Here is a 23,499-nt window from a genome sequence, read left to right as displayed (position 1 = left end):
TGTAATGGCATTTTTGCAAAAGTGCATTACCGCCACCTACTGGACTGGAATGTGGATCAGGAACTGGAAAAAAACGCATCCATTCTAATCACAAATTTCAACAGCTGACCACAGACCTGAGACAGTTTTTCTGGCTGTTTTTCTAATGTAAAATATCTTTAGCTTCTCAAAATTTGCCATTAACGTCTTCCTCTCCTGGACACGTGCCTGGCATTCTAACAGTGCATGCTTAACAGATTCAATTTCTTTGCAGTAAGCACTAAGGGTAGGTTTTGATTATCGATTTATCGATTGAAATCGATTCTTGCTTGGATAATGTCATATCGATTCATTAAAATCCTGAATTGATTTTTTAAATATAAATTTATTTTGCCCGAAAAGCCAGAATCTCAGTTTAAACCTCACAAAATTTCAACAACCACCAAACAGCTAAAACAGTAAATGAGAGCAGGAACACGGATTCTGCACAAAGACGTAAACATAAAGCGCGGACCCGCCGATGCATCAGAATCAGTAAAATGTCCCCTTTCTCACATGGACACGGACCCGCCGTCGGGGCTGAAGCCGACAGATCGCTGACCTCTAGTTAGCACACATTGCCGTTTGGTACTTGTCTGTTTCTTCTCTCTGGTACCTACCCACCCTCTTCCAGTGACCATATTTCTGAATGTTTTATGAATGCTGATATTCCAGTTATCCTGCCACATTCTTGGGACTCTGTATAATTATAATACTTAACTTCAGCTTTGTTTAATGTATCTGCAAATCAAGAGATTATGATTTGAATGACTGTCTTGCCAATACATCTATATCCTCATCCTCATTCCTTCAGGTTGGTAATTACATGCAATATGTTTCTAATTATTCAAATCACATATCTGTTGCTGTCTACATAGAGAGAAAGTCATACTTAAAAGAAATTCCTTAACTAATTAACTATTACATTTGCACTCAGTAACCTTCCTGTTCTATAGATTTATAACCAGAATACAACCAACTGGGGAGCAGGTTGACTCTTGAGTTGTTCTAAATGACAAATATTCTTTCAGACTGATGGAAGCATAGTAGGAGCTAGTGTGCATTTATAAATGCCACTGTATCGATACAATTTCTAGAGCAACCTCAACCTCCAAGCAGTTGTAGCTACCTCCATGGCCATATAATACTCAGCAACAGTGGACAACCTGTAGTTGCCAAAACAGTTAGCAATTTGTAGCAGTGCTGCACACCGAAGGCAACCACAGAGTCAGGGAAACTGATGGAGCTGTTTATGTTAGAACAATCACACACAAGACTTAGACTTAGAGATTTTGTAAGGCATACAGCAACATGCGCCAAACCCAGAAAAACATCGGTTGTAGCCTGGGGCAGACTGACAGAAGCGAGGCTGCCATATCGCGCCATCAGCCCCTCTGGCCAACACCAGTAGGCGGTAGGGTAAAGTATCTTGCCCAAGGACACAACAACCAGGACAGAGAGCCCGGGTTCAAACTGGCGACCTTCCGGTTACAGATACGCTTCCCAAACCCCCTGAGCCATGGTCACCCAGTTGAAGTTGCTGAAAGGAAAACCTGGATACCCTTATCCCTGTGTAACCTGCAACAAACCTTAATCCACTGGAAAAAGAGTACATTTAGGAATCAGGGAGCGTTACCTCCAGACAGGGAGGATCTGAAAGTCTGGCTTTAGTCTGACTATAAGTTATACATACCATGGTGGTGCCATAGTATGTATCACTAACAGAATTTATTTCCCCTGTGTAGGGAGCACGCACTGGCTGTCCAATTGTGGGACAAACAGTATCCCACATTCTTTATTTTTATTTCACAAACACTTCTTATAATGACATTTTGGTGATATTAGCTCTTTATACAGTTAAGTTACAGTGGGATACAAATAATATCAGGCTGATCCTGCCACAATTTGTTTCCCTGGTTCAAATCACGGAAGAACAGTATCCCACAGTTGTTTTTGTTTTTAAACCCATTTTGCACAGATGTTTTTTGAAAAATGTATTGATAGCAGTGTTGAATATTATTACACAGTAAAACAAACAAACAAACAAACAAACAAACAAACAACTATACATGAAATAATTACACCATAAAGATGGTTTGTTTAGTGGTTTATTTTATTGCAACCTGTAATTTATTTTAGTTAACTTTTGTTTCATTGTTTACAAAAGGTCTGAGGTGTAAAATAAACTGCAATGGAGTTTGAAAAATGAGTGATGTGTACGTCAGGGGAGGAGCACAAAGATTTTCTTGTAAAACAAAGGGGGGGTCTAGCAAAAAAAGTTTGGGAACCACTGTGTTAGGCTATCCCCTCTCCAGTTTTGGTAATTCCACGCATTGCTGGAAACCCAAACAAAACACACAATAAGAGGCTCTAATGCAAGCGTAATGGACCCGGAGCCAGCAGAACAGAGCCAGCAGTGCATGGGCAGGAATGCATTTCTTACTTGGAAATTCCAACACCACTTCACAAATCCTGTCTCCCCCCCACCCTGGACCCCCACCAATTCGCATACCGCCAGAACAGGAGCACAGAGGATGCAGTCTCCATCGCACTGCACTCTGTCCTCTCACACCTGGACAACATGAGGCTACTCCAGCAGAGTGGTTGGATCGTGGCTGAAGAGGATTTTTTCACCCCACTGTTTTGACCAGAAGGTGGCATCAGCGTCACTTGAATGAGTTTCTTGTAGTAAGGCGCAATTTGCTTTTAGCCCTTTGATAAACATAAACATTGCTTTTCTTTTAACCTTTTCCCTGAAACCTCTAACATTCAACGACACAAAGGATAAACACGTGCGTAGCATTAAAGATAAATAAAAATAGAGTTCAAAATATTAAAAATATCAAACTTGAATATATATAAAAAAATAAAAACTTAGTTTACTTTCCTGTTTAGGGACGGACTTCACGGACTTCAGTTGCATTGAATTCAATGGACTCAGCACGACTGGCAATCAACGAGGCATTCTCCGATAATTTGTTGTTAATGTCCGCCATTTTGTCATCTTGTTTATCAAATCGCATGTGGAGAGCTTGAATAGCTGCCAGTATGTCGCTCGCTGTGGGACTGGGATTAGCAATCTTTCTCGGATGGTCACCTTTAGACAGAGTCGAGAGAAGCAAGTCATTAATTTCCTCCAGATTTCTTTTTTTCCCGTCGCCACTTTCAAACTCCATGTCTGAGAGGCAGTAGTTGTGATCATCCGCAGCTGAAGCCAAATCTTGTATTTTATCGTTCTGGGAAGACTTGCTTTCCCCTTTGTCCTTCTTCTGGTTTTTTGGCATCTTTGTGAAGTCGGCGTAAGATTTTTGAGGGAACAAATCATCAAAAAAGGAGGGCTAAAAGGTACCTTGCACCAGAGCTAAGATAAGGACAGCTGCTTAGTTCGCCATCTTGCCGTCCTCACACGTAGAAGCAGAACTGAGTCCTATGTGTGGAGATTCTAGCGTTTCAGGCAAAATAAATGTATATTTAAAAATCACTTTATCCAAGCTAGAATCGATTTTAATCATAAAATCGATAATCGAAACCCAGCCCTACTTATGAACTTGCAAAGTAAAAACATGATCCATTTAAGGTAACCCTTTTTCATTTTGATTTCATAAGAGAATTTGCTTCACTGTACGATGACCGAGTCTGTTTCTTTTCCTGCCTTAGAGAACATCCTCTTGCTTGAAACAGAAGAGGCTGGAGTGCCCAGAAATTGCAAGTTGGTAGAGATGCAGGTATAAGGCCTTCCTTGGTCCCACAGACTATCGCCTAAAAAGAATAAACCAATTAAATTGCTGCACATTTTAGAATAACATTTTAAGTTTACATTTTTTATAATATTAAATTCAAGTCAAATGGAAGTGTTTCTAAAGTTATATACTGTAATAATATTTACATTATGAAAAGCTGTTTTCTGACATTTTCAAGTTTTTCACGTTTTCAGATAAAACACTCCCACACATGACAAAACCTCCCCTGACTCAGTTTCTCTCAGTGGAATGACCAGTGGTTTGCTATCTCTCACTATCAAAACACTCCACAAATCTTATGAATGATTCACTTCCTTATAAACCACTGAATCACTTATGTTCTAAATGAAGCTTCAGATGTCACTGATCACGTGACTCCGGCCAAACAAATCAATGCTCGACACAGTGCTTCTGAAGCAGCATCTCTGTTTTTGGTTTCAGGTTTGTTTCGTTAGTTTTTCCCAGTTTAGGTTTTGCTTAGTTTTCATCCTCGCTTTTGCTGTTTCTGTTTGTTTTCACCCACCTTATAAAATAAAGCTCACTTACATCAAAAGTTGCATCTTGAGTCCTATTCTCCTACTCCACACGCCTGCCACGCCAGACGTGACAGTTTGGGAGCTGACAGTCTCTATGGAGATGGGGTTTTGTGGGGGTGACAGGAGAGAAACTACAGAGAGGCGTGTAAGACTGCAACTCTGCTTCCTGGTCCCAACTCTGGATAGTCACATTTTGGGGGGTTTGATCAATTTGATCAATTTCCAGAAATGAGAGCTGCTCCATCCAAAGTGGGATGGATGCTGTCTCTCATAACAAGACCAGGTTTCCTCCAGAAAGCTTCCCAGTTATCTATGAAGCCCACATCATTTTTTGGAAACCACACAGACAACCAGCAAGTTAAGGAGAATATGCAGGTAAACATGTCCCTCCTGGTCTGATTGGGGAGGGGACCAGAGAAAACTACACTAAACTAAACTCACAATGACTCGAAATGCATTTCCTGACATAGTCTCCTATCTGGAGGTATCTGAGAAAAAAGTTGCTCCCTTGTAGCTTGTATAGCTCTTGTAACTGCTTGAAAGAGGCAAAAACATCCTCCTAGTATAGATTACCGATTGTGCAAAGTCCTACCGGTTTCCAAAGTCTAAATGTACTGTGTAGAATAGATGGTTTAAAAGATGGATTGCCTACAATGGGAGTAATAGAGGATCTCCCTGCTGCGGAGACTCAGGTCGTTTGGAGTGGAGGGCCCACTCCTGAAGACCTTCTATGACTCTGTGGTGGCCTCAGCCATCTTCTATGGTGTGGTCTGCTGGGGCGGCAACATCTCTGCTGGGGACAGGAAGAGACTGAACAGGCTGATCCGAAGGGCCAGCTCTGTTCTGCCCTCTGGACCCAGTGGAGGTGGTGAGTGACAGGAGAACGGCGGCTAAGCTGTCATCCCTGGACAACATCTCCCACCCCATGCAGGAGACTCTGACAGCACTGAGCAGCTCCTTCAGTGGGAGACTGCGGCACCCACGGTGTGGGACGGAGAGATTTCGCAGGTCTTTCCTCCCCACTGCTGTCAGACTCCACAACAAAGACTTTTGCAGCTGATCAAACACACACATGTGCAATAAGACTGCTATATGTGCAATTCTTCTTCTGACGAAGTTGTATTTTCCTACTCAGTTGTATATAGTATTTGTATTTCTGTTTTATTTTATTGCATTCCAGTGTTTTCTAATTTCTGCTACATAACTTTGCACTTTTTCTGTAACAACACAAATTTCTCACCTGTGGGACTAATAAAGGTCATCTTATCTTATCTTATAGGGTTAAAAAAAACAACAACTGTACAGTCAGAACTTTTTCTGCAATTCTAAATTTATGTCTCACAATTCAAGTCCAAACAATCATGCTGACAGATTTCTTTCTTTCTCATTTGTTGTGTATAAAAGCAGTTAAATATGTAATTTCATTACTGACAGAAAGGGGAGTTTCACTGGGCTGGCCCACTAAAGGTCACAGAAGCTGTGATGTAAAATGAGTTTGACTCCCCTGATTTAGAGTTTCAGGGACATCATAAAATGTTCATTAAGCCAAACAACAGTTTCATTACAAGTGTGCGTGTTAGTCCCCATAGGGAAATAGTTCCTCTGCATTTAACCCATTCACAATGTACAAGGTAATTTTATCGTCACCCAAATCTTATAGGGGCTATTTGTTTGAAATAGCCCCTATAAGTCTCCACAAGAAAATGATCAGCTTTGACCTTTCTAATGACAACTGTGTATGCATCACACAGCTGCTTGAAAAGCAACCAATCAGTGTGTAGCTTAGTTCTCCTGACTTTGGCCCATGCCATGTTGTGCTCGTGGAATAGGTTAGCTAGATCAGTAGTAAACCATTATGTCTGCATTTATTTCCTTTACACATCCATAAAGGGATACAACAAAATAAAGAAGAATTCAACAATATCTAATGCAAAATTGAATTCATGTGCAGTATAGCAGGTTCCCTCTAAGTGCAGCCAGCCACATGAGATTTACTGATCAAACCACGAGAGAGAGATTCAACATTCAGGCAAAACAATCTTTAAGAAATGACAGAAAACTAAAAGAAAAAGGAAGGAGGACAATACTTTGCAACTTCATAAATTTAAGAGGCAGGATTATTAATTGCAGGTCCAGAAAGCAGAGCTACCTCATCAGATCCAAGTGTGACATCAGCTGCACTCTCTACAGGAGACTCCATCTGAACTCTGTGGAGCCTGATCTCAAGGTGTTTAAGTCCGACCCTGAAACCAGAAGAGGATCTTTCTGTCCCATCAGATTCATTGTGATCCAGTGATTTCAGTCCTGCATGATCACGCTGATGTTTGCACAGAGCAGATAATGAAGTGAATGTTTTTGCACATTGGTAACAGTGAAACAGTTTATTTACAGCGTGGGATCGTTTATGTTCGGAGTATGAACTGAGATTCCTGAAGCTCTTGTCACACTGGTCACAGCTGAAGTTCCCTTCAATGTGTGTAAGTTCATGAAGGTTACGACTACCTGACCGTGAAAAGCTTCCGTCACAGTGTCTGCACTTGTATGGTTTCTCTCCGGTGTGGACTCGTTTATGCACTTTAATCTCACTTGCAGTGGTGAAGGATGACCCACACTGGTCACACACGTGCTTTTTGACTCCACTGTGAATGAGTTCATGTATTTTTAATTGACTCCGTGTGGGGAAGCCTCTCCCACATTCTTTGCAGTAGTTCATTTTGTCTCCAGTGTGTCTACGTTGGTGCCATTTTAGGTTCCGCTGCCGATTAAAGGTTTTTCCACAAAGGTCACAGCGAAAGTCTTTCCCACCACCACAGTGATGACAGGGTCGAGAACTGGATCCATCTGTGTCGCTCTGTTTCTAAACAAAGACACAAAGACAGGGAGAGTCAGGGAATTGCTTCAACATTTTAATCCTGAACATTGCCTTAAATAAAGAGCATCTCTGCCAACGTCCAATTACATTTTACTGTTTACATTATAACGCTCAGCTTACTGGGCGAAAACAACTCTTCATTTCTAGGTAATCTACTTAATGGGAAGATTGATGTTTAAACCTCTGGATGCTACAAGATACTAACCTAGGGGCTCGTCCCTTTTTTGTTCGTGTAATTTGTTTCCTTTTGATGTTTACGGTGGGTGGACCGTCAATGTGGGAGTTGAGGAAAAAGGGAGAGTGTCATCCATCTATGCATTGGGCGCGAGTTTTGCGGACCTAGAGTGATTGGATGTGGTTAGTTGTCTGCAGAGTTGTGTTTTTCTTTTTTGCTTTGCTCATGATGTCGTTTGACATGGATGATTTTGTGCAACAGCCCTCCATTGAAAAGTTGGAGCGGTGCAATAAAGCAGATTTGTTAGTAGTGGCTAATTTATTCAATGTGGATGTTCCGTTGCATTCTAAGAAGGTGGAAATTAAACAATGTTTGGTGGAGAGACTGGTGGACAGGGGAGTGTTTGGGAGCATGACAACTTCGCCGAGTGGGTCTGGGAGTTTGGAGATGGCAGTTTTTACCGCCTTTACGTTACGGAAAAACGAGGTCTCGCGATAACTGTAGAAGCGTCTAGTTTGCCAAAAACCAACGAAGTAGAACAGTGGATGTGTGGCCAATTGTGCTAGCTAACTGATGACCGAAGAGGAGAGGATACAGCCGGCCCCAGCAGCTTTCAAAGCTGATGTGTGGACTTATTTTGGATTTAGGACAAAAGAAGGCAGTAAAGACTATGACAAGAGCTATGCAGTCTGTAAAATCTGCACCGCCAGAGTCAAATACTCGGGTAACACCACGAATTTACGAACACACGTGTGTAGACACCATAGCGATGTAGCGCCAAACAGAGATGGGCAGTAACGCGTTACTTGTAACGCGTTACTGTAATCTGATTACTTTTTTCAAGTAACGAGTAAAGTAAGGGATTACTATTGCAAAATCGGTAATTAGATTACCGTTACTTTCCCGTAGGAACGCTGCGTTACTGCGTTACTAAAACCGTGATTTTTTTTGCGAGAATGTCTCATGACAGTGACGTAAGCAAGTGCGACGTTGGTGACAGCAGCTGTGTGCAGATCAACAATGGATAATATATCGAGTGCGGGAGAGAGTATGAGCATGCAGCGTTTAAAGTGTGGAAGTACTGACCTTACTTTGAGTTTGATTCCATAAAAAGTGACAAAAACATTAGCGTCCATCGTGCGTGGGAAGAAAACTTCTTTTTACAGCGAAAAAAACCCCTAAACTTCCGAGCAAGCACCGAGTAGCTACGACGTGATGGGAAACTCACAGAGACACTCGCGCAGATTCTTCAACTGACCGCAGCACACCTACACCAGGGTAACCCTCCGCCTACCCTGCTCCTGCTTTACAGGTGAAAATAGAGCAAAAGGACCGCTGAGTCTTTGACTTTATTTATTTTCTGCTGTGTTTTACTTGCATCTGTTTGAAAGAGTGAGTGAAAACACAAAAAATATTTTATTTTATGTGCTGGAATGTGTAGAAAATAGGTTTAAATGTTAAACTAATTTATTCAAGTCAGAGAATGTTGCATATAATTAAATGTTTTGCTTGATGCATAAAGTTAAAAGATTAAAACTGATAAAACAAGTTAAAAAAAGAGACTTTTCCATTTGATTACATTTTGTATGATGGATTATGTAGAAAAAGTAGAATTGGGCTGAAAGATCTATCACTTTATCACCTCTTCATGTTGTAAATCGTGTTTTGAAAAAGTAACTAAGTAACTAAGTAACTAAGTAATTAATTACTTTTGAAAATAAGTAATCAGTAAAGTAACGGGATTACTTTTTGGGGGGAGTAATCAGTAATTAATTACTGATTACTTTTTTCAAGTAACTTGACCAACACTGGCGCCAAATGCTAATTTTAAAACGAAACGAGGTGATCCCGCTCAACGGACAATTGAAGAAGTTAACTTTTCGAAACTACCAGCAACTTCAACTCGTGCAACAAAAATAACGCAGTCAGTACTTGTTTTTATTTGCAAAGACATGCGCCCTCTGAGTGTTGTGGAGAATAAAGGATTTTGTAATATGGTTAAAACGCTGGAGCCCCGTTACACCGTTCCTTCCCGACAACACATCACGGACATCGCTCTATTAAAGTTGTACCAAGAAGTCAAAGCGACAGCGCTGGACTCTCTCAGCTCGGCAGAGACAGTTGCTTTGACATGCGACGCTTGGACTTCGAGAGCCACTGAATCGTACGTAACTGTTACAGCACATCACATAACGGACCAGTGGAACCTTCAGTCTCATGTACTACAAACCCGAGCCATGCATGACAGTCACACAGGTGAGCACATTGCAGCGTTACTAACTGATGCTGTGGCTGAATGGGGATTGAACGCAAAGGACCTTGTTGTTGTTACCGATAATGCACCAAACATGGCTCTCGCGGCTAGACTTGCAGGCATAACGCACATACAATGTTTTGCACACAGTCTGAATCTCGCCTCACAGAAAGCACTGAAAATACAATCCGTGGTGCGACTTCTCGGGAGGATCCGATGTGTAACAGCCTTTTTTTTGGCGCAGCACCACAGCCAGCAATCAGTTGAAGCAGAAACAGCGCCTCCTTCAGCTACCTGCTCACAGATTGATCACGGACGTAATAACAAGATGGAACAGCTCCTATGATATGATAGAACGATTTTTAGAACAGCAACCAGCCATCTGTGCAGCTCTGCTTTCTGCAGAAGTTAGGAAGAGTGAAAAAGAAATCTTCACATTAAGTGAGTCTGACATCACATGTGCAAAAGAAGTTGTCAGGGCACTCAAGCCTATGAAGGACGCCACCCTGGTGATGTCAGAGCAACACTTGGGCACATATTTCACAGCTGTTGTTACATTTTTGTCCTTTATCTCCTGTACAGGCCAACGCAATCTAATTGTTGTAGTGTTACACAACATTTTCAGATCTAATAGAAATAAAATTTAATCGTAATTCATTCAGTTATTATCTTTGTTTATAACTGGCATTATTGTTTCATTCTATTATAGAATCTTATAAGAAAGAGGCAAAATTGTATTCAATGGTGCTTTATTAGCTGCTTCGGTGAAAAACAAATCAACAATGCAACAAAAAAAACAACTTACTGGAAAACAGTTATTCATCACTTGCTTGCTTCAGTACAACACTTGGGCACATATATGCAGGACTTTTCGTGGCTGTTTTGATCTTGCTCTCTCTCTTAACCGATCAAATCTGGCTGTAGTAGCAGCTTTAAACTGTGCATGACCAGGTTGATAGAGGGCGCCAGTCTGGATCACATTCCTGCATTTTGTAGGCTGGTTTTCCTACAAAACACAACAAACATTAGGCCGCAAAGCCACCGTGAACAAAGCAGCATAGCCCAACAAATTCAATTCAAATAAAGACTTATTTGTAACCACATCAACAATTATGTTATGATAACTACAACAGCAGACTGACCTTTGTGGAAATGCTTGGAGCAGAGTAACCTGTGAGCTGGAGTGTTCTGGGAAGTTATATTTGGTCTGCAATCCAGCCCATGCAATGTCTTTGAATGGCTGCAATCCAGTCGCCTCTTTGTTACTTCGGAAACGTGGCTTAAACAATTTCTCTTCCACGATGTAAACGATAAAAAACCGATCACTTTACCCGTCGGCTTCCCGTGGCTGTCATGCGACCGGCTATTGCAGTTAATAATACAACAGCTTCTTGCCATTCTTTGTTTCTTTTTATCGCTGTGTGACTGTTTTCATGTGAAAGCCTGCGTGCGCCAGTACCCCTTGCCACTCGTGCCCACAATCTTTTGCAGTTTTACCCCGGAAATGACGTCACATTTTCAATCTAAATCACTCATTTAGTGCTGAAACTAAAGTTTCAGTCACGACTTGAGTTGGATCTTCAGCATTAGTTCATGTTCATTTCAAAATGTTACTGGTCATCATAGTTGTTACTTCAGTAGGCTGATTACCTATAAACTGAAAGCTCATATTAAAACTATATTAATCCCAATAAAAGATGTGAAATGAATTATTTTAATGGAATGGAATAAATCAAACTTTTAACGTTACAAATACGTTAAGAATAAAGATGTCTGAACATAAAAACACTTTTTGTTTTTCTAGTCAAATTATTCTTATTTATGTAGCACATTTAAAACAGCAGAAGTTGACCCAAAGTGTTTTTTTCAGACAAACACATTTACGTTCCACATCTCCAAAGATCACAGTTTCACAACACGTGAAAAACTGTGAAAGCTGCATTTGGTTGATTTAATCAACAAAACAAACAAAACAACGGTGGAAAGCAAAATTCACAAACATCATACAATGTTGATGAAGCATGGTGATTGTGACAGGGCAGCAAACTTCATAATAACTTCATACTGTCACTGGGTTCAAACTAAAGGAGTGCTCACGAGCACTTTGTAATAAGTTTGATGTGAATCTTTTGTAATGCTTGGAGGAAGCTCTGTGCCAGTTTTATCAGCAGTACAACAGCAAAACTGCTTAGAGAGATTGGAATCAGAGGACAGGTGCAATAGCAGGCTATAAGAGAATTAGCTAACACTGCTGAGAGGACCACTCACTGGCTGTGGCTAAACTTTATTTTATTTATTTCTCACGTGCAAGTTGCCCTGCTGAATGAAGCAGCGGGGAGATAAAGCGTACAGCCCGATCTGGCACGGAGATGTGGGATGCCAGATCTGGGTCTGCTCTCTCCTATCTTGTCTCTTTTGTCTTACTTCTCTCTATCACCTTTTCTATCCCTTCAAAGAAGTGAGGCTCCTAAATATCAATAAGGTAAGTATTACTTCTCATTTTGCAGTGAATTGATAGAAAAATTGTAGAAAACTAAACAGAAGAAAGTAGAAGAGAAATAACAATTTAATATGTGAGACACTCCTTGGCCTGATCAACCCTGGCAGGGCCTCCCTGGATGAGGGTGTCTAGTCATAATGGCCGAAACACCCAATTAATCCAAGGTCCACTGCTGACGATGTGTCCCAAAATGTTAATATCATAATCTACATCAGATCTCTAATCCATAAACCTAACCAATGAAAGTAAAAAAAAGGCAGAGTAGCTTGTGATAAAAGACTGAAAAACCCAGTGAAGTTGAGGCACACAATAATGTGTCCCGCTGGTAAAGTTTCTGAGCTGCCTTTCCTCAGAGCAGCCATCCATCAAGACTTTCACCATTGGAAAGCAATTGGAACAGCTTGTCTTTCCACTGAACCAAATAAGGATTTACTTGTTTTCTGGATGGCATTACCTTGGCCTCCAGCAACACTGTGAGGAACCTTTCAGTAATTCTGACCAGGACATGTCCTTCAATGCACATATTAAACAAATATGTAAGACTGCTTTCTTCCATTTGTGTAATATCACTAAAATATCCTGTTCTTCATAAAATAATTTCCAGGCAGATTCCATATCTGGTATGAGATAAATTCTTTTCCAATCAAGATGAAATGGATCATGAATTCTGCTTTTGACTGTTGCAATGGTCACTAATGTCATCTGCAAACACTGAAGCAGCTGTTTGTTTATGCAGGATGTCTGTGATATTGAAATCAAACAAAGATGGATTTCTGGAAATTTTGAATTCAATCTGATGGGACTGTCAACAATCTCAAAGAAATTTAGTGAGTTACAGTAAGCTGTAAATGAATCTGATAGCACTTATAGCCAATTGCAGTAAATCTCCATAAGAATTAATTAAATTAAGGGACTGGTCAGCTCTAGAAAGCCGGCCACGAACTGGTGGTTGTAACCAGTCAGTTCCAAGAACTGCCTCACCTCTTTCAAGTTAGCAGAAGGGAGTAAACTACAAGAACTTTGTCTCCCAGTGAAAATAATCTGAGTCTAGCCCCACTGTTGTGCAGGTGCTGCTGCCGCTGATGGCCAGATGATGCAACGCAAAGGCACAAAATCCCGTGGAGGCCTCCTGCACTGCAAACAACAGAGTTTTTCGTGTGTTTGACCTCTGTACTTTCTGCTCACAGAAAACCTCTGGATGTTGCTGAGTCACTGTCATAACCTTCTTTGGTTCAATTGCTGGTCTACTTGCAGCTTCCCACTCATGTTCGCCTGCCTCCCTGCCCAACACTCTGACTTTAACAAACTCACTCCTCAGGATTACCTCTTCTCCACACCCGGACCACCTACTCCTCTGTGCTTTGCCTCCACCTGAATAAAAGTAAGACTGTTTGCAATTTGCTACATACACTTTGGATCAGCTTCCAAAATCCCAGCTTACACCCGTTCCCCTCATTTACAGTGATCGTAAAAATTCCGCCCCACTCCTCAGGGGTCCTGCACTGGAAGTTACCGTGTGTCACGATTCTGGTTTAGTTCTTAGGTTTTGTAATATGGCTTCCCTGTGTTCCATGTTGTGTCTACTGTGACTTTTTGTACCATGTTTCATGTTCCCATGTTCTGTCTCCCCAGTTGCTGTTAAGTTTACATGTCTAGAGTTCAGTCAGTGTGTTTCCAGCTTTATTTTGAAGGTCCGTGTCTCATGTCAGTGTTTCTAGTTTTGCTTCCCTTGTCTCATCCAGCTCGATTACTCACAGTATACTATAAGTTCATAGTGTTCCATAAGAGTATTTTTAGTGTAGATTCATAGTTTGCTTTGTTACTCTACTTCAGTTTATGGTTAACTTGCTGAGTGCCCCTTGCACGCACTCTGTAATAAAAGTCTTTTTTGCTCTCAGTCCCTGTGTCTCTGAGTGCTGTCTGTATTAGAGTCTATTCCTCTTGTGAATCATGGAATTTAAAGTCTTATTCAGCTGCTCCACCAACCCATCACTCTCAGTAAGTATCTCTTTGGGGATACCAACTCTGGGCATGAAATGAAAGCCTATGCCACACTTTTTGCAGAAATCCTGCACAGTGGCACTGCTTTGGGATATTGTGGTGCATAATTGACCAGAACTAATACAAAGCGATATCCATGTGCCCTCTGTGTAATAGCTGGATGAGGTTCATGCATATGCACTCAAACTTTACATCTATTAATGGTAAAAGGGGCAAAGATGCTTTTGGAATTGCCGGGCTTTCTTTGATTGGTCACGGTAAAACCTGCTCCAATACTTTGATTTTCTGTTTCAGAGTATCTTCTTGCCACACCGCACCCCAGATACTTTTGTTTCTCAACTTACTCTCCTGTAATCTCACTTCAGGTTTTAACAAGCACACAGTTTGTTTGCACTTTGGAAGGAAAACTCATCCTTTAAGCATCTTAAACACACCCCCAGCGAACTTCATACTCACAGCAAGTGTTTGAGAAAAATGTAACATTTTATGACCTTTTTGTCCTGGAAGATCGATCCAGAGTTTTTAATGAGCTGCCTGGTCAGTGTGAGTGGAAAACAGCTAAGTCTCCTCCTCTGATAAACCTCCATCTGTGATACTGAGAACAGTTAAATTAGTTTGAATCTGAAATCATGGCTCAAACTACTTGTTGTGAGACCATTTCTTTATTTTTCACACCCTACAAACTTTGCACAGTTCATCAGATATAACTAATGATTTAACAGTATCAGGATTTCATAATCCAAACTTCAAATCAACAAGAAAACAGCTACAGAACATGTGGATCAAAATGAATTCATTAAAAAACAACACGTAGACTTCAAGGATATTGTAAATACACTAAAGTGAAAGGAGCAGCCAAAAGTAGAGGTTTGATAGAATTTGAATGAACTAAAAGGAGTCATCTGCTATCTTTAAAACGACCCTGATGTGTGCTGCTTTTAACATTTCTTTGCTGCCATTGTGAATAAGAACGTGCTCTTGGAGCACTGCTCCACCTTCTGGTACAACCTGGTATTACATGGAAGTACAGCCCAACACCAGTTTAGCTTGAGATTCTTTTTTCTGGACATAAAGTCACAGCAGTTGTTGTTTCAAAGACAGCTGACGGATTTAATTCATATTGGAAGCTTTAAGGGCAACTGGTGTGAAATTATTTGGAGTTCTGGGAGGAAGGAATCTAAGAACAAGGATTACCACAGTAGAATATTAAATATGAAAAAGGATTAAAGTGTAACTGAGGTAACACATAAAATGAATACATGAAAAACAAGTACAGTTTAAAAACTGAGAAACGTCAAATGAAAGACATTGATGTGTGTGTATGTGTATATATATATATATATATTAGGGGTGCAACGATACACAAAATTCACGGTTCGATATTTTTTCGATACAAAAAAATGTTCATGCATTTTTAATTTGTCATTTATTAAAATTATAAATATATATTTTAACTCAAAAGTACAGTTTTTAAATTTAACCCTAACCCTTGTGCGTGTTTTTTATTTTGACAGCGAATGCGCACCTGCGGACCACTTATGTGCAGCCCTGGTTATTTAGCTCGTCATATTGCAGCCACAGAAATTATTTTGTCCATGAAACCATAAAGCTGCACTTTCTTTTTGCCTTATAGTCTGATTTGTCATAACTTCTCCGTTTTGTGGTAAGCTTTTCTTTGGCTGTCACTTCTTCACCCTGACCTGTCTTATTTGGCTCAGCAGAACTAAAATATATATCTGTCTGTGAAGGTTCTCAGTCATCCAGGTCATCGTAGTCAAATATAAATCCTGCTGCTTTTACACACGGACTCACATAAGCTCAGCGATTCTCTGCGCGATCAACCTCTCACATGTTTAAGCTGCGGGAGATTTCCCTTGTCATGTTTGCATAGTAAGCTAACGATTAATAAGACGATGTCAGAGGAATTGGTGCACAAATTATCATCACTCACAGATCAGTGCTGTCGCTCTCTATACACAGTTCGCACGATTGCAAAGTGAAAGCAAAAAACAAGCGCAAATTCAAACGCGATTTCAATATGTCACATATTGACAGTGGCTCACCGATGCCAATGACATAATTACCCAGCTACATTTCTGAAAGAATGCAAAAGCATTGACATATATTTTTCCTTCCTACAATAGCCCGACGGGCAGGGCAGAGATAGATTTTGGTAGCCCGACTGAAAAAATCGCTAGCCCCGGGACGTTGGGCTAGCGATATTGCGAGCCCTGTATCTGATTGAGGAATCACTCATCTTTGGAAAAGAGAGTTTATTACAGAGAAATGTCTCTTTCCAAAATAAAAGCTATACTATCCGCTTCTTCTGGGCTATATTCTCAGCAGCATAAGGAGAATCATGTGCTAACAGCTGTCTAAATGACTCGGCTAAAGTTAGTAGCATGCTTGTTGTTTTTGTCTTTGCACTAGGATGATGTCGGCGTAAATGTGCAGTCATATTCGTTGTGTTCCCACTAGTGCTTTCAGGTTAATCTCGTTGAAATGACCTTAACGCCACAACACGGCAAATCTCCGTTAACGAGCTACCCTATACAGAGGGGCTAGACGGCCAACACGTTAACGAGCTAACTGCGCTAACACACTAGCTCCCACCCATGTAATTGAGCATTGCATGGCACATCCAACATACTGTTTTACTTTAGTCCATGACTCGCTTACCTTCAGGGTCATACGTCACATGAAAACCAAAATAATTCCAAACGCCAGATCTGAATGAGGGTGGGGAGGTCCACTTCTGTCTCGCTAGCTTGCCCTGCGCTCTTCCTTCTGACTATGCTGTCTGTGTTGAGCGCTCAGTGAATCTGCGCTGGACAGTGCAGCCTAGGCGGAGTAGTCGAACGCAGATTCACTGAGCGCTCAACACAGACAGCATCGTCAGAAGTAAAGTTGATAAAATAAATTACAAATGTTGTATTGTTCGATACATAAACAAAAACATTCCTATAACTTTTATAATACAGTAAAAAGTACAACTACTAATGTTCTAAGGGAACAAAGATTAAAACGGGTCTCAAACTCAGGGCCCGCATATCGACGTGAAGAATTTTTTTTTAAAATTATTATTTTAAAAAAAAAAGTAATATGAAGACAATATGAGCAGAGTGTTACAGGCACAGACCTTTAACAATGTAGCCTCGTGGGTCGTACAGTCCGTGTTGCAGGGAGAATGTGTGGGGCTGCCCCTCCTGTTGTGTGTGAGCGTGAGAGAGGGGAAAATGACCATGAGAGTCAATGGTTGGTACAGGTGAGAAACGAAGGAAGATGAAAGAGTGTAAAGTGTAAACCACGACAGCCAAAAAGAGTGCCTGACAAGCACATGTTAACAGTCATCTGTACACTGTGTTTGCCCCCTCCAAAAAAAGTAAAGTTCAGATGATGTTTGCACAGAGCAGATAATGAAGTGAATGTTTTTGCACATTTATTTACAGCTTGGGATCATTTGTGTGTGGAGTCTGAAGTTCTTGTCACACTGGTCACAGCTGAAGTTCAATGTGTGTACGTTCATGAACGTTACGATTACCTGAACACGAGAAGCTTATGTCACAGTGTCTGCACTTGTATGGTGTCTCCTGTGTGGACGCGTTTATGCACTTTAATGTTATCTGCACTGCAGTAATGAAGGTTGACCCACACTGGTCACACACGTGCTTTTTGACCCCACTATGACAGAGTTCATGTTTTTTAATGCACTTGATGTGGTGAAACCTCTCCCACATTCTTTGCAGTAGCTCATTTTGTCTCCAGTGTGTCTACGTTGATGTCTTATTAGTCTCTCTTGATCACTGAGGGTTTTTCCACAAAGGTCACAGTGAAACTCTTTCCCACCACCACAGTGACGACAGGGTTGAGAGCTGGATCCATCTGTGTCGCTCTGCTTCAAAACAAAGACACAAAGACAGTGTAAGTCAGTCCTTCAACATTTTGATCCTGAACGTCGCCTAATCAGACTTGTTACACTCAGGCTAAAATTCAGGAATAAAATATAAATACATACCTCACAGTAACTGCACTTGTAGAGTTATTTTCTGGTGTGGACGTGTTGGTGTTTTTCCAGGTGACGTGGAGACTTAAAAGTCTTATCACACAGGTCACATTTATAAGGTCTTTCTTCAGTGTGGGTAAACATGTGGCGCTGTAACTGTGTGGCTGTTGTAAAGTGTTTCCCACACTGATCACAGCAGTAAACATCATTTCCAGTGTGAATCCGTAGGTGAATATTTCGGCTGCCTGGCTGGCTGAAATTTTTTCCACAAATGTCACAGCTGTACGCCTTAATTCCAGAGTGGGTGAGTTGGTGTCTTTTTAAGCTTATAGCCAGGGTAAAAGACTTTCCACACAAGTCACAGCAGTATGCTTTAAATTCACTGTGGATGAGTTGATGTGTTTTTAAGCTTTCAGCCAGGCTAAAAGACTTTCCACACAAGTCACAGCTGTGTGCTTTAACTCCACTGTGGATGAGTTGGTGTCTTTTTAAGTTTGCAGCTAGGTTAAAAGATTTTCCACACAACTCACAGCTGTGTGCTTTAACTCCACTGTGGGTAAGTTGATGTGTTTTTAAGTTTCCAGCTAGGTTAAAAGATTTTCCACACAAGTCACAGCTGTGTGCTTTAACTCCACTGTGGATGACTTGGTGTGTTTTTAAATTTTCAGGCAGGGCAAAAGATGTTCCACACAAGTCACAGCTGTGTGCTTTTACTCCACTGTGGATGAGTTTGTGTCTTTTTAAGCTGTCGGCCCGGATAAAACCCTTCCCACAGTCATCACAGCTGTAGTTTTTCCGTCCAGTTCTTCTGTGAGGTTTGTCAGCCTCCTGAGAGCGCTGACTTCTCGCTCCATGTTGGTCCTGCAGTGACAGAGATACAAACAGAGGCAGTGAGTGAAATGCAGTCGTGGAACAAACTGAAACTCCATTAGTGGAATCAAAGATGTCAACAAACACGTCGTAGGTGTGTTGCCACCACCTTCTGGTAATACTATCACATTACAATGATGTGCTACAATGAGAGTTGGAATTAAAATGACATTATTGAAGAAATATTGATCACGGGAAAAAAATCTTTTACTTGATGAAAAATTGTGAGTTCAACTGATGCTATTGTTTCAATGTGTGCTGATTAAATATGATCTTTATATTTTCTTGTAACTTCTGTGGTTTTTTTCAGCGTAATACTTAGGTCCCCTCCTCGATTCAGAGATGGTCTTTCCCTTTTCACGTAAATGGCCTCCTTGACTCAAACCAGAGTTCCTCCCTGTCCTGCCTGTAGGTTTAAATAGACTTCAGAGTCCTGACCTGACAAAGCAGCTCTTCTGTGTTGTGCCATCCTCTTAGCCAGAGGTTGTTTTACTCTGTGTCTGGGGACCCGATCCTTGGGGTGGACCAATTTTTGGAGCAGCGTGTTTTGGGGTTTAAAAGCCAACAAGATGTTTTGAAAAAATGAGTCTCTGCGGTTCCGATACTCCTGACACAAATGGGATCACATCGAGTTTTTACATAGGCAGCGGTTGTCCTTCTCACCTGGATCAGCTGGAACTTTCTTTAGGTGCCTTCCCAGTTTTGACAAATGTCCAGCTAGAATAACCACATTTACTCAGGGGCTTCTTGATGGCATATTCTTCTACTTCCTGGCCGTTGTGTCAGTAGGGATGGTGTTTGCTCTGTGTTCATGCTCCAGTGGATGATGAGAGTCAAACCTTAAATACTGATCTGTATGCGTAGGTTTAGGGTAAACATCAGCTTTTAGATGTCCCCCATTACTGATAGAAATCTCACAGGCTAAGAAGGCTAACCTGCCACTTTTCATATCCTCCCTGGTGAATTTGATGTGTCGGTGCACCGAGTTAATGTGATGCCTGCAATGTGGTACGTGCTGAGTTTGATTTTCACCCAGGTGTCATCCACATACCTGAACCAATGACTTGGTGGTGACGGATCATCTGCAACTGGAAACGCTACATCAAAATGAACAGAGTCAACTTTTGGGGATTCTGTGGTTTCTGTTTATGAAGTACATTCTGTATGTGTGGAGGAGCCCAGGATGGAAAAGATAAAGCTGTTGTTAACAACCAGCTGTGCACACAGTTTCAATAACAGTAACTGTGATATTTTTCTCACCTCCTGTGTTGAAGTCATCGTTTCCTCTGTAGTGGCTGAGCTGAGTCCAAATGGCTGAAACTGTTCCTCTGCTGCTCCACCAGACTCTTCTCCTCCTGTTACTCAGCTGGGACACAAAAGTATAGATATGTATTTTATCCCTGACAAGAAGAAGCAGAGCAAATAAACATTACTACACTCAGTGACAACAATACCTATGAAGCTTCAAGGTGAAACCCCAGAAGCAAAAAGAAAGTCATCAGCTGCAACAAGAACTTGAAAAAAGCCACTGAGCTCCCTGCATACCACCACCTTTACCCGGTGGATGCTGCACCCTGTATATATGGACTTCCATAGATACACAAAGATGGAGTCCCACTCAGACTCATTGGTAGCAGCAAAAACACATCACCATCCTAGCTCCACTTGTGGGTCCACAAACTTACACTTGATCCAGATGAAACCAGAGTGTCCTTTGATGTGGTCTCACTTTTCACTTGTACACCTCCAACCGAGGCAGTGGAGACTGTCAGGAAACAACTACAACAAGACAGCTCCTTAAAACCAGAACCAGCTTCACCCTGATCAGGTCTGCACACTGTTAGACCTCTGCCTTACCACCACATATTTTAAATACAACGAAGGTTTCTAAGGACACAAACATGGATGTGCTGTGAGCTCCCCAGTGTGTCCCATTGTAGCCAAACTTTACATGGAGGAAGTGGAAAGAAAGGCTCTTGGCTCTTTAACAGGGACAGCACCGAGCCACACAAGAAGTCCAGTCACTTTCTTTATAAGACGCCTTAACGCCCACTCACATCCTGGGCCATCTGACCTCAGGAAATCACATGATAGGGTGGGGCCAGGTTTCACAATGACCTGGCTGATTGTGACCCACACCCATTTTCACACCTTGGCTCATGTGATTAGGTAGAGGATCATCAGGGGGTCCTTTTAGGGTTTAAATCTGAGAATCTCCGCCATCTGACCTTAGAACTGAAGAAGCTTCTCGGGTGAGAGGTGAAATGTCTTCAAGCAACTTAAAGAAGTCCAGACGCTTTTCTTTCCAAGTTCCTCAGACTTTCCCAAACCTGTTTTCATCTAACGACTCTGCTTCTGTCTGAAAAACACTCAGAACGTGAACCAACCACAAACCTAAAGACCCCACTGCACCAACAATGCACACCAACAGCCTGAACAGCTCCTGCTGTGGATTCTACCAACAATGACCTGTTACCCCCCACCCAAGACTTTCAACACCTTCAGCAACCCCCGTGATTATAAAACATGTCCTGGACCTCATCACTACTTCACAGTGTCTGCACCCTCCATGGGTCCTCCCTCCCTACATGAGAGATGTAAATACTCTTTAAGAGACAGAACCCCCAAAAGGCAGCTGGACCAGACTCAAAGTCTCCATCGTAAACCACAAGTGGACAAAACTTCTGTTTTCTGTAAACAACAAATAAAAATAAAATCCAACATTCAATCCACAACACGATAAAAACATTCTTCTTCTCCCAAATCAAAAAGAGCTGCACATTAACCACCACAATATATTTTTTTTCTCTGTGCTTTCAAATATGAACACTGTTTACTTTCATCTGTTTCATTAGTTTTTGTTAACATCTTCCTGTGCATCACTTTACAGCAGCCACACTCATTGAAATGAGACTTTGTAGGAGTTCACTTCCTCTCATGTGTTCATCCACAGCAGCTGGACAATAAAGTTATAGTGACCCTGATACTGCAGCAGATCGCTCTCATCCATTTCCTGTTATCACTTCAAATAGAAATGAGGCTGTAGAGGTTTGGTGCAGGCAGAAAAACAGCTGCAGGGACAATGAAAAGACTTTTCTGCTCCAACTTCTCCCAGCATGCTGAGCTAATGGTTAGCAGGTGTTTTTCTCCAAACACTCTCTCACTCTTCTCTCAACGTGTTCACAATAAACTGTGAACAGACACCGAGGAGAGCAGCAGAAGACCTCATTCAGGAGCTAAACTCAACATGAACTGAACTCACAGTAAAGTTAGCTCGGTGCTTACCTTTAGATGAGCCCACAAACCGAGAGAAACTCCGCGATGAAGCTGCAACTCTTTCCAAACACAGGAAACAGATCAGGGAGCAGAGACCCACGTGGTTCACGCTGATCTCAGCTACGATCCAGGAGACAAGGGTGGGCAGATCGATGCAGATATCGATCAGGACGTTGGTAGTGGTTTATGATCGATGCTTTAGTTTGTTTCTCTCCTCTAAGTTCACTACTTTACTCCCGTTTCATGAAAAAGCAGCTCTCTCTGCTCGACTCCTCTCCTGCACGCACACTTTGCTCCGCCCCCTTCTTCCTGCTCTGTCGTGACTTGTTGGTTTCTGGTCACGTGACTTAGTTGCACAGCGTCGCTGGCTGTATCACGATTACACGCAGACAAAGTTAATCTAAAGACAAGAACTTTAATGAGCCAATATGGAACGCCAGGACTGCCAAAATGAATTAATTTAATACACCATTAAATAATATTTAAATGTGGCAATAATTAATTACATAAATATTTACGACACATGTAGTTAATTAATTAATAATTATTGACAGTTTTAATTAATTAATTATTTAATGATTTATTTATTTAATTCATTTTGGCACTTTAGTCCCCTTTATCTCGCTCCTTGAAATAATTTTATCTGTCAGCCTCACCCATCAAACCAAGTGGGCGGGGTTAACGCTGCCATGCAGCTTCTCTAACATTTGATTGGTTGCCGTGCAAAGTAAGTCAAGACAGGTCGATCCTAGATAATCGATTGCTTGTGTAGACTTGGGGCAGCCAGGTATCTCAGAATGCATTTCAAATCACAGGCAGCAATGGTGGTGGTGTAGTTTTAAAATACCCCGTTTTTCTGTCACCAACTACACTTTTAATAGTGTTTTAGCTGCGAATGTCGCAACGTAATCTTCACATGTCTGGTCAGGTTGTCAACATAGAACATGTTTGCAAAAGTGCTCATGTTCAATCACCGGCACACAGCTTGATGTTTGCATTATATCTAATCTTCCTCTCAAACATTTAAACAGCAGCGAGTCTGCAGCTGAGAGAACACAAACTCAAATTGTCGGAACAGGTTAGATCGTGTATTCATTTGGTGATTTATTAAATGTATAAATGTTATTCTAATCTGCTGCTGAGTCTCTTATGCTGATGAAAATGCAGAAAACACACATCACGGACACCTGTTCAACCAATCACTTTCATTCACACTTTGATCTGTGACAAACTGACGGTTCATCTTTGTTACAG

General features: G+C 41.4%; 2 protein-coding genes across 13 annotated transcripts in view; both read right to left on the bottom strand.

Moving 5' to 3' along the window:
• The window catches only part of LOC113029630 (uncharacterized), a 168,883-nt gene that overhangs the window by 33,569 nt on the left and 111,815 nt on the right, over positions 1–23,499 (bottom strand). For 2 of the 12 annotated variants that reach the window (XM_080306787.1, XM_080306786.1), the window contains one exon: positions 5,607–7,151. In XM_080306787.1, the coding sequence (XP_080162913.1) occupies positions 6,399–7,151 (753 nt within the window). In that variant the 3' untranslated portion in view covers positions 5,607–6,398. Of the gene's footprint in view, positions 1–5,606; positions 7,152–14,742; positions 16,897–17,235; positions 17,992–18,111; positions 18,961–20,020; positions 20,130–20,229; positions 20,336–22,254; positions 22,583–23,499 lie in introns of those variants that run through there. The other 10 variants (XR_013911551.1, XR_013911543.1, XR_013911545.1 and 7 more) reach the window with 10 other exon arrangements.
• The window catches only part of LOC113028849 (uncharacterized), a 147,052-nt gene that overhangs the window by 104,432 nt on the left and 19,121 nt on the right, over positions 1–23,499 (bottom strand). The window lies entirely within an intron of this gene.

Source organism: Astatotilapia calliptera, chromosome 9, assembly GCF_964374335.1.
Source record: "Astatotilapia calliptera chromosome 9, fAstCal68.1, whole genome shotgun sequence".
Lineage (NCBI taxonomy): Eukaryota > Metazoa > Chordata > Actinopteri > Cichliformes > Cichlidae > Astatotilapia > Astatotilapia calliptera.
The sequence above is the reverse complement of the archived record's forward strand: the minus strand, read 5'-3'. Positions and strand labels throughout refer to the sequence as shown.